The 11,729-nt window shown below is 39.8% G+C and overlaps 1 protein-coding gene across 1 annotated transcript; it reads left to right on the top strand.

Annotated features, from left to right (window-relative positions):
- Positions 1–373: 373 nt before the first annotated feature.
- On the top strand, positions 374–3,644 carry IFNG (interferon gamma). The gene is made up of 4 exons (XM_042872704.1): positions 374–496; positions 2,312–2,380; positions 2,727–2,906; positions 3,522–3,644. Exons 1-4 carry the CDS (start codon positions 374–376, stop codon positions 3,642–3,644), a joined length of 495 nt encoding a protein of 164 aa, XP_042728638.1.
- Positions 3,645–11,729: the final 8,085 nt, after the last annotated feature.

The following is an 11,729-nucleotide window of genomic DNA, read 5'->3' as shown; positions in this document are numbered from 1 at the left end:
AATCAGTATCATAATTTCCCTCTTTTTCCCCACCATGGGTAAAAGAAACTTCAGAAATTGCCACGTAAATTTTACCCTCTGATGAACCACTGAAAAATTTTCCAGGACCATGCTTTAAGAAAGACACTTTTGAGGGATTCCCTCAACCAGCCCATAGCAAAATCTTATCTAACACTATCTTGGCTAAATATACACAGCCTGTGATGACGAAATAAAAAATTTCAAGACCAGGTATAAATACCACTGACAGGCAGATGAAGTTCACTCGTCTACTTTCTTCTAATAGAAGATATAACTATTAGAAGCTGAAGCTCACTGAGCTTATATCTCTCAGAAGTTATCTGAGCACTTGAACTGAGCCATCACCAAGAAGATGACTTGCCAGACTTACAACTTGTTTGTTCTGTCTGTCATTATGATCTATTATGGACATACTGCAAGTAGTCTAAATCTTGTTCAACTTCAAGATGATATAGACAAACTGAAAGCTGACTTTGTAAGTATTGCCTTCTACTGCATTTTTCTCCTCCTTCTGCTTCTTGTGCTGTAGATACAAATGCAGTAGTGCTGCAGAGCACTGCTTGTTCTAGACTTCAGTGTGTATCAGTATATAATATAGGGTGATTATAGATTTTCTTTTTCTGTTACTTTTTTTTTTTTTTTTTTACAATAATATGGTCAGTTTCTTTGGTTTTGTCAGCTTTTGCTCTCTCACTAGTATGATTCAGTTCTTCTTTCAGTTTTTCATACAGTGACTGTTAATGCAGCTATTTGCATTTATTTCAGGGATACTCCACCTTTCACAAGAGAATCTCCCAGCCCCATTTGCTTTTGAATTCATGAAATATTTTATTTCAAGAAATCTTAATACAGTTTATTATGAATGAATCTTGACTCAATTCTATTCAGATGCAATTTACTGCCACTTAAATAACCTCCAGGCATCCTAATTACATGTCTGTTGACTATAGTCTGATGTGGAAGTGTTAAGCAATAATACCTTTTTTCAAACAGAATTTTGATAACTTAATGACTGTAATTCAGCTGTCTTCAAGTAGGAGGCATTGAAGAAGTCCACCGCTGACTTCAGCTGGGATTAGTCATAGAGATAAGAGATCTACAGTAGCGGCACTTCATCTTAATCTTTCATCTTAATATACGTTTGGTTTTGTTTCTCTTTTTCTTTAATCACATGAAAGTCACAGCAAGAGTCTGCTCCTATTTCCAGCTCTGATTTTTCAGAATTTTGTGCATGTGAAAATTGAGATTTAGTAGTCAATGAATCACCTCAGAGATGTGGTTTAATCCTTTATTATTCCAAACTGCCAGGAGACCAGCTGTAAAATCGGCCTTGTATCCTAGATTTGTCATTAGTGTAGATAAGAGACATTCATACTAGAAGATATAGAACTCGGTCTGAGAGATCCTAAGTGCTGATGAGCTTCTGGCAGAGAAATTAAAAACTGCAGTCGGCAGCAGATGCTTGCCACCCTTCAGAGCTGCAGAGTCAGCTTCAGCAAAGTGCTCAGCACCAGCAGCCTATCAGCCTGCGGGGTTACCGTCAGCCTGCAAGCTTTCCCATTACACTCACGATATTTAAATTACCAAGCAGACGAAAAAGGAAATAGCAGCTGTTGTATATAAAAAGAAAGACAAAACATAGAAAAGGAAATGATTAACTTTGCCCTTCCTTGGTGGGAGAACTGTACTGTTGTTTCCTAGAGCCTGTCACAGTGTGTGGCTAACACCTGATGGTTAAACTCCGACCCTGCAAGCCTCTTGGTAGCCCACAACTCTTACATATCCCCATATCTGACTGTGGGCTACTGGGCTACTCTCCAGTTTTGCAAATGGTAGTTTTATAGTACAGTTTTATAGCTAATTCCTCCTTGTTCCACGTGAGATTGTACTGAGACAGAGTGAATTCGAGCCTGCAGGTGCGACCAAATCTGACAATGCCTAGCCAGCTGCTGGGATTAGTAAGTTTAATTCTCAGCTGTCAATAACAAAACTGACAGAGAACATTCGGTAAAATATGGTGGTGAATGGCTCTGTTCATAAGCTGTAGCAGAAAATTACATTTAGAAGAAGACTAATGGGGTTCTTGTTACTATATAGTCATCTACTGTGATTTAGTGCTTAGATAATCTCTTTGCAAAGTAGCTCAGAAGCCAAAAGCATTGCAGTAATTACACATTAGTGGTGCAAAAATCATGTGTCTGTGTTTTTTACTGTTCATTTGAATGGAGAACACTATTTGCCTTGCAATAAGTAGTGTTTATATAACAGACGCTTATGTTCTCTGTTGCAGAACTCAAGTCATTCAGATGTAGCTGACGGTGGACCTATTATTGTAGAGAAACTGAGGAACTGGACAGAGGTGAGTCAGAAAACATCTCATGTGCTCTGAAGGGCACTTTTGGTAAAAAAGCAGCTCCAAGTCTAGTGTAACCAGCCTGGGCGGAGAGAGCACAAGCAGAGGCTGCTTCAGTAACTCAGAAATGAGAAAGCAGCTTCCCTTAAAACGCATCCCTTAAAAAAATTCAGTATGCTTTATGCTGCACCATGAACTGATCCTGAGGTACAGCCAAGCCCCAGAGAGGGCTTACAGCATCTTCTTTGTCATGCTGTCACTAGAAGCAGAGAGGACCCTGGATTTTAGTTTCCTTCTTTTGCCTTTTGATGGTCACTCACAGATTTTTCTTTTTGACCACATTCTTCAACAGAGAAATGAAAAAAGGATCATACTGAGCCAGATCGTTTCAATGTACTTGGAAATGCTTGAAAACACTGACAAGTCAAAGCCGCACATCAAACACATATCTGAGGAGCTCTATACTCTGAAAAAAAACCTTCCTGATGGCATGAAGAAGGTGAAAGATATCATGGACCTGGCAAAGCTTCAGGTAAGACTCTTTGTCTGCCTCCAAGGCACTTGTGACTTTGTGTTTTCCAGTTTAGAGTCCTGACGCAAGGCAATGTTGGTTTGGTAACGTACCTGGTAACCCCTGGCCGGCTCCACTTGGGCTGGAAAGTATGATGTTTCCACTGCATGTGGGGAATTGCACTGGGGCTGCTCACCCCGAGCCTTGCCAGAGCCTTGCCAGAACCCACTGGGCTGGGAGGTTGTGTCTGGCTGCAGCACATCTCTGTGAGCTCTGGGTCACCCAGATTGTTGGATGAGTGCTTGTGGTGTGAGTCACCAACCCCCGTTGATCCCTGTGCTCTGAAGGAGCTGGCTGCTGGTGGGTACCGCAGGCACAACACAAACCACCAATGATAACAGAGTGCCTCCATTGCACAGCATGTGCTTGGTCTGTTACACTGCAAAGTAATAGAGAAGGCAGAAAACAGAAATCTGTGAAAAAGCGGTTCTTAGTTTCAGGAACCAGGCGGTAGAATAACTGAAAGTTTCCAGTTTCTGTTCTATGTCATTAGCAGTTTAGCCTGAAGGATGCAATCCACAAATAAATACAGCTCTTGGTGTGACATTTGTTCTGCCTGTTTCTTGCTCAAAACAGATGAATGACTTGAGAATCCAGCGCAAGGCTGCAAATGAGCTGTTCAGCGTCTTACAGAAGCTGGTGGATCCTCCGAGTTCCAAAAGGAAAAGGAGCCAGTCTCAGAGGAGATGCAATTGCTAATGGCATCTTATGACCTTTTGTGCTCAACTATTTTAAATTTTACAATGCACAATTTTTATTTTTTGATTTTTTTTACTGAGTTTTTTCATTTATTTATTAATATTTAAGTATTCTAAATAATTATTTATATTTAAAAGAAAACAAACAATGAAAGTATTTATACCTCCTACTGCTATGTAAGAAACAATTTCGTCTTAAAATCCTGTCTACCTGTTATATGTTTGTTGACCTGAAAATACTGACTGAGGTGATGTTTACCAAGTTTCTGTGTGGAAATACTGAATTGACGTTGATATTGCACTCAGGAAAACCCATTCATATCTGCTCAGCTCTAAGCATATGTAAATCCAAATCAAGGAAATAGACTTGCATTAAGGTGAGAAAATGCTGAAGCAGTTTTCTGAACTGGGATCTGGGTGATTTACTGCTGATAATCATTGTTATGCACTGAAGAAACTGAGAGGCCAGGCTACTTGGCAGCTCCAGGAATTGTGACAAACTCTATTGCACTGACTTAACTTCAACTCACTTATTATGAATGTCTCTGTACATTTTTGTATTGAATCATCTAAGTGTGTCTGACATCAATTTATTTATTTGGAAGTAGCAGTTTGGAAGATTTTATCTTAAGGTCTGTATTTTTGTACTTGAGTATTATTTAAAACTTTGGATTTCACAATGAAAGTTTCTTAAAATTTGGATATTAAATAAAGAAAAGAAATAAATAATTAAATTTTCTTGAGCTTTTATTCACCAGAATCTCTGTGAAAAGTAGAATTTCAGTTTTGCTTGATGTCGTCACAAAAGACAGCCCTACACAGGTAGATGAAGGCATATTTCAGTTCCTTGTCTCTGCCCAAGGTCTGGGAATGGATTTGAATAGTCCCAGAGGCTTAGGCTTGGGCTTGGAGAGGGGAGTTCATGAGACTTCCCAATTTTCAGGACTCAAGGGTGCTACCAAATAAATGATCTAGGGGCAGACTGGTTGAGCTGACTGGGAACAGGGCAGATTTTCTTTGGGATTCCTGCCAACATGAGACTTTCAATCCACTCCAAACTTTGGCTGAATCTATAAGCTGAAGCAGTAACACATCACTGTGCCCAAAGTTCAGTTGCAATAAACCCAATGGGTTTCACTGCAATTGCTGAAGCCTTTTCTACTTCCTCGGGCCCAATTGTCTCCCCTGGTGTAAGACACCTTCATTCATGACCCCATTCTATAGTCATAACAAAGTGATTCAGTAATCCTGCAGACTTGAATTGATTTTGAAGGAAACAGCTGTTCTTGTTTGTAGTCATCACAGCCATGCATGTGTTTGTGACATGCAAGTGATATAATACGTGATAGATTTCTCCAGTTTATGGACTACACATGAGAAACCTCAGTACACATTTAACATAGGCAATGCGTCTTTCTGTGTATGCATCATTCTGTGTATGTACTGTTACATAAGGTGTTACTGAGAAGGGAGCAGACAACTGTTCTCCAGGGAAGCAAAGCCAGCTGCAGCAGCTTCTGTATGAAGGGACAAGCCAAAGTTTCATTAGGCACTAACAGTGAGACAGTGACTCTCCCTGCCCTTCCTGCGTAAATGGATTTTTGGAGTTTACAGCTAGAACTGGTTTGGAGCTCAAAGGGAAATTCCCTGTTTTAGACTACAAACTGAAATCTCTATCTCTTTCCACTCCTTTCCAGAGGGTTCCACCAGAAACCACTAAAGGCAGCTGCTATACATCCAACAGAGACAACATTTGCCCATCCATCCTCCCTCAGCTGTCCATACCCATGCAAAACGCCATTCCCTGCACTGTGCCATCAGATGTATTCCTGCTGCTACCCTATCAAATCTGGCTCAAACAGCTGGCTGTTTTGGGAGCAGGTAGTTGCTCAGGCACATCATATTGGATCTCTGAACCTTCCACATCCAGTGTGAGTCTGTAGGACCAGTTCTGCAGGGTGCTTAATATAATGTGCTGAACCAGGTGTTCCCAGTTTTGTTCCATTATTGTGATAAATGTGCTAGATGAGAACACCATAAAAATACGACTTCACAAGAGCATCAGTTGTGTACCATACAAATGAGGGGAAACACACATGAAAGCCTGTCAGATCTTCTTTCATATCCAAGGGAGTCCTGGATCTCCTGCACTGTTCCTCATAATATCCAACTAAGGAAAGCGTTTCCAGCTAAACTATATTTAAGTGCAAAATGGATTTTGATGGTTGCCCTAAATCTTTTCAAAGAGAAAAACTGTGGAAATGCTGGATACTTCTACAGTCAGTGCAATTTTATCCAGCGATGCAGCCTGGGAGACCTAACAGATGTGTGTGCACAGGAGAGAGACGGTATCATCTACTCTGTGGTAGTTATAATTGGAAAAGGAAAATGAATGGTTTTAAAAAATGGATTGATTCAGATTGTTTCAGAAAGCCTGTGTATTTGATGCACCACTTCTGCAGTACATTAATTCTGTCCTTGCTCTCTTCTCCTCCACATGGCTCTTCACACTCCTCACTTTGAACCTGATATTCACTCTTCTCACCCCACCTTGGGGCTGTGAGGGACAAGGAGAACCTCTCTAATCCCTCCAAGTGACTCCTGCCTTTAGACATTTACATTTCACTCCACCACTGAGTTGTCTCTGTTGCAGGCTGAGCAGTCCTCAGCATGCAGTTGTCTCCCAAACAGCAGCCATGCCATCGCTTTGTTCATTTCTACTGATTCTATTGATTGTTTTTGAGATGTTTTCTCGTATTCTCTTTGAGATAAGGAACCAGGGCCATACAGCAGGCTGCAGTCATGCTGTGCCATAATGATTTCTCCTTTCTGACGATTCTTTTCTAACGGTTGCTAGTTTTCTATTTGACATTCTTACTAGTGCTCAGACGAAACAATTTTTTTACAGAGCTGGCTGCTGAAATCCTAAAATCTTATTCCTTAAGCACACAAGCTTATTCAGCGCCTGTCATTGTGTGTATAAAATGAAGATTGCTTTTTCTCGTGTGTATAATTTTGTAATCATCAGCACTGATTTCAATCTGCCAGTTCATTGCCTTGTCACTCAGTATTTTAAAGTTCTTTGACAGTTCTCTGCAGCTGGACCTCCTCTTTGCTATTCTGAATACCTCAGTACATCAGCAAACTGATGTACATTCCACAGTTCACCCCATTACCCAAATTTCAGATGGCCAAATTAAAAAGCACAGGCCAGGCATGCCTTCTCATGATTAAACTCATTCAACTGCAAAACCCATATGTTGAGCCCCTTGCTTTATTTCTTGTCTTTTAACCAGTTGTGTGCTTATGTGAGGCCTTTGGTTTTACATAACAACTCAGCTTCACTCGCAGCTGTACTGTGAAAGTCAGTGGAGACTCTAGCAGATTGAAGGAGATGATGTTTTGACTCTGCCCTGACTCTAGCTTAACAGTGAGGTGTGACTTCCTTTCATAAACGTCATATGTATTAATTTCTTGTGCACCACATTTATCCACGAGCCCACTCTGTCTTGAAATTGCATGGTATGGATGTCACCTTTACTGGCTTGCAAATCGCTGGGATTCCCCTGAGACATTTTAGATAACTGATAGCCAATAGGACCACTTTGTGTAGGTACAAACCTTGTGCCTACAGTTTGTAGTTCAGTCGTTTCACTCCAGAATCCCACAGGACTCCTGGGTCAGCGCTGTCATTTCAGATCTGTCCTACTCACCCCCTTCTCCTGAGTGACTCTTCCAGGAGTGACCATGCTTTTATTTTGGTTTTGACCAGTGGGAGGTAGGGGAAATGGAATGTCCAAAAAAGGGCTGCAAGTTGAAAACAACCCAACCTGGCAGAGAGTAGTGGGGTTTTCAGCCTAAAATAGCTACTCATACAAAAACTCTCACATCTCTGCTACCTTGTATGAGACAGAGGAGTGATAACAGCAACTTCTGCAATGCATAGGATGTACGTAGGCTGCTGAAGTAGGTGAGGAACAGCATAATGGTTGAGCAACAGCAGCGACAACTTCTGAGTGCAGCTTGTCCTAAAGCAGCATGGGAAATATGACTTCCAATTTTCCAGCTTCCTCTTTTCTTCTTTTCTTTCTGAGGTGCTCCCTCACAGTGAGCATATTCTTCCTGGGAAGGCATAATGAAGGCTTGTGCTGGAAATTTAACTGCAGGTGTACGCTGGGTAATTACTTGATCCATGGCAAAAATGGCTGCATATGCTATGGCCATACCATACCTGAGGGAGCTCGAAATAAAAAAGGTTTCAGTTTCCTGTTGCACAAAGTAACTCCAGCTCCTCTCCATGCTGCACTACAGATAAACATTCTGTTTGAGAGGTTTTATGTAATTATTCCCACAGGAAAATATTCCTGAAAAAAATGTATTGTCTCTCTCCCATAGGTTCATATGCCATGAGCCCCAAATCAATGGCACTTGGAAGGAAAGTCATTCCATAATTCACGGTTGTATGTTATCCTCAGGCTGTTAATGTCACTGGCTCTAAGGAAATTCCCCCAGATGCATTCTTCTTATAGGTCTCTGAAGGTTAAAAGACAGACGTTACCCACTGACATCTTTCTCTACTTTATGTGCAGCTCTCTCCTCCATCCACTTTCTCATCTCCCTGCATTAGCTGCTGATCCTGTAATACCACCCTGAGCTGCCCTCCATAGATTTATTGTCTCAAAGTCTGCATATAGGTGTTGGTGATTAATGTTCTTATAGGAGCAGGTTAAGACTCATCATTTTATTTTCATCTTTAGATGGAGTGTTAAATAGAAATAGTCTGCAAATAGTTCTTTTTCGGAAAGTTAAAATGTTCTTTCAGTTTTTTATTAAACATCCTCCCAAGTTGGCCTACATTTAGATGACTACACTATCTCAAGAAAGCTTAAGTCTAATTGAGTGGTGTAATTAACATAACAAATATAAACAAGAGTTGAAAATTTGGCTACAGGGCTAAACAAATACTAGAGGACACAGTCTGAACCAATTTGTTGCAATGTCAATGTACAGCTCTTCAGTGTCTCTAGCAAAAATCCAACCCGACATTGTTCACTTGACCTATAGTTCATCATGCAGGTTTGTTGCTTAAGATTCCTGTTAAAGGTTGGTTGATTTCAAAGTTCACAAAAATCAATGGAAATTTTTTAAAAAAATTATTTAAAAGTTATGTAAATTGTGTTCTAGACATATTGCATAAGGCTCTTATTTTTTTCAAGAAGTGGGCCCCAACAATTGAATAAATAAATAAAGGAACCACTATGGAAGAGGTTGTGACTTTAATATAGATATTACACATTCGTGACTTTATACCAAAAAAGACCACCAGCGTTTTCTTTATTTGTTGCTTATATTTCCAGACTCTTGTTAGTCTTTCATAAACAAACTGAAAAGAACTTAATGCAAAGGAGAATATTCCCATTTCCTAAATAATCTCAAAACTCCTCAAATTTACACCTGGCATAAATACCTCAGAAGCTGGAAGAACGTGAGCTGCTTCACATCATCAGAAAACAACTATTTGTCATGGGCTGCATTTAATTTGGATAGTCAAGGCTTGCAGTTTGATTCTTCAGTCAAGTTTCTCTTATGGACACTCCAGATACCCAAGGAACACTCTTTACCTAATGCTGGAAAGGTTTGTTTACTCACTGTAAAGCTAAGTCGTTCTGGTTTTGATTACAAATGAATGTGTTAAACTCCTTTCCCTCATTAAAAACAGTGGATGAACATTTGGAATAAAATGGTTGTGTAATTTCTGGAAGAGCTCTCTTTTAGTGATAAATGACAATATTCTGAAAAATACATAAAGGATCAGAAAACAATTAAAAATGTGGACAGTAGTTTACAGAGATTCATTGAAAATACACAGAATACGTCTGCTGTATGTTATTCATATACATGTTGTCTCAGTTTGTAGATTAGCAGGGAATTATTTTATGAGAAATGGTCTATGAATAACAGATTTCTGTGGTTTTGTATTTGAAACAAACAGTGCTGAAGGTACATGCATACTATCCATCTGATGAAGTTCCTGGTATCTACCTAGCTGCTGTTTTTTCTTTTTTTTTTTTTTTCTTTCCATAAACATTGCAAAAAATTATTCGCTTCTTGAACACTGCAGAAAAATACTTTGATGTATTTATGAGATGATATTTTTCACAAGTGGCTAATGACATGGATATAAATGGAAATAATTACTCATTTTAAAACTTCTAACTGATCTTCTTATCAAGCTAGCTCTTTGTTTTTAGAGTGTTCCTATGAATTCTAAAATGATGTATAGACCAACCGCACAAATGCTACATGAACAATTAGGAGAATTAAGACTCAGGCATTTTTGTCTCTGTCTCTAAAATAAGTTATACTCAGAAAGGATATGTAGAAGTTAATTCAGCGAGGTATTTCTATCCAGTGATCGAGGCTGCTTCCAAATAAATATTTACCACGCCATTGAAAAGCTTCAAAATCTTTGGAAGCTCAAATGTACTGCTATTTTCACTTTTTATATCTATCAAAAACCCTGCCTCAAACCAGAGGTGCTCTTGGAGAGAGTGGAAGAGTGGAAGTGCAGTGCTGAGGAGTAGCTCTACACTCCCTCTACCAGCGTTCAATAGCTCTAGGTACTCTTGTCATCCATATAGCAATCTCTTCACATATATTGAAATTTGTTAGGCCATGTATGACATCAATTCATGCATTTTCATTTTTGCTAGGTCATTTTCTGCTCTGAAGTGGCTTTTCTCATAAACTTTCCAAAATCATGTGAGCAAATGGCAGACATTACAGAAAAGACGTATTTCTGACTTTTCTGTCAGCATGATCTATCCTTTCCAGGTCAAGGGGCTTGTATGCATTTCTCTGCAGGGCATTTCTGAAAGTGGCAGGGATCTTAGGAAGCTTTGAGTCAGGATCTCCATCTGAATCAGTGCTCATCTCTGGATAGTATGAAATATGCAGTACATTCACCCTGCCCTCTTGCTGCATAGACAGCTCTGCTCCTGCTGCTGCCTTTGCTCTCCTTTGGCCTCGTGCTCTGGATGAATGAGCTACGACTGAGCTACAGCTGAGCTTATTGTTTCAGATAGGAAAACAAGGAAGATTTTGATCCAGTTTTAACCCTCATCTTCAGTTCTTGTTTCTGTTTCAAATTTCCACAGCTGCCTTGTGATGGCTTTGCAGTGGAATATTTTTCCTCTGATCATCTGATTCTCTTTCTCTCTCACTCCCAGGGAAGTTCCCTGATTGTTGTTCTCATTTGGTCACTTCTGGAGCTCAGCCTCCCGGAGCTGATGAATAGGGCCCAAACCCACCACTTCCTATATAATCATAGAATAGTTAAGGTTGGAAAAAGAACACTAAGATCATCAGGTACAACTGACAACACCTCATCACCACACTCGCTAAACCTTGTCCGTCAGAGGCACAAATTTGCATGTCTATTGTTCTGCTTTCTCTGAGATGTGACTCTGCTTATGTTGTCTGGGGACTATCAACAGATGACTACTGCACAGTTGTTTGCATGTGTATATTAATACATGCATGTTAGTTTTTAGAAATGTCTCCGCCAACTCTTTTTCAACCCTCCACCTCCACGCTTTAAGAAGAATGTTCAGATTCAGCCACACAAATTAGTAGTTTTTAAAAATACTTGATATTATGACCACTCTCATTTCATCCTGTTCCTTACTCTTTTTATTGCATTCACCTCTCCACTGGATTTACGCAACACAGCATAACAGCTTTTAGTTGGGACGAAGGTGTTGTGAGCTCCTAACAAACAATATTAGCAATTTCAATGAGTTGATACCATTATGCTTTGGCCCTTCCATCTTTCATGGTATCCAGTAGTCAAAGACTCTTACTCACCCACATGAGAAATAATGAGTCTAAAAATTAAGTGTGGGAGTTCTACTTCTTGTCTGGCTACAACTTCCCTGTAACTAATTAGTTTTATCTTCATAGGAAAGTCTGTGGTTTTTGCTACTTTTTACCATTATTTTTTTCTCCCTGATAGTTATTCTTAGTTTGTTTCTGAGTTAGATGACTCCTCCAGTACAATGCCTCCCCTCCTGTAAGAATATGCAAA

Source organism: Lagopus leucura, unplaced genomic scaffold (genome assembly GCF_019238085.1).
Source record: "Lagopus leucura isolate 7727_CA_CO unplaced genomic scaffold, USGS_WTPT01 Super-Scaffold_100008, whole genome shotgun sequence".
NCBI classification, from domain to species: domain Eukaryota; kingdom Metazoa; phylum Chordata; class Aves; order Galliformes; family Phasianidae; genus Lagopus; species Lagopus leucura.
This window is presented reverse-complemented; position numbering and strand designations above follow the sequence as displayed.

Coding starts and splice junctions, on each gene's coding strand:
- IFNG (XM_042872704.1), top strand. CDS start 374: ATGACTTGCCAGACTTACAACTTGTTTGTTCTGTCTGTCATTATGATC. Junction 497..2,311: donor ACAAACTGAAAGCTGACTTT/GTAAGTATTGCC, acceptor TCTCTGTTGCAG/AACTCAAGTCATTCAGATGT. Junction 2,381..2,726: donor AACTGAGGAACTGGACAGAG/GTGAGTCAGAAA, acceptor ATTCTTCAACAG/AGAAATGAAAAAAGGATCAT.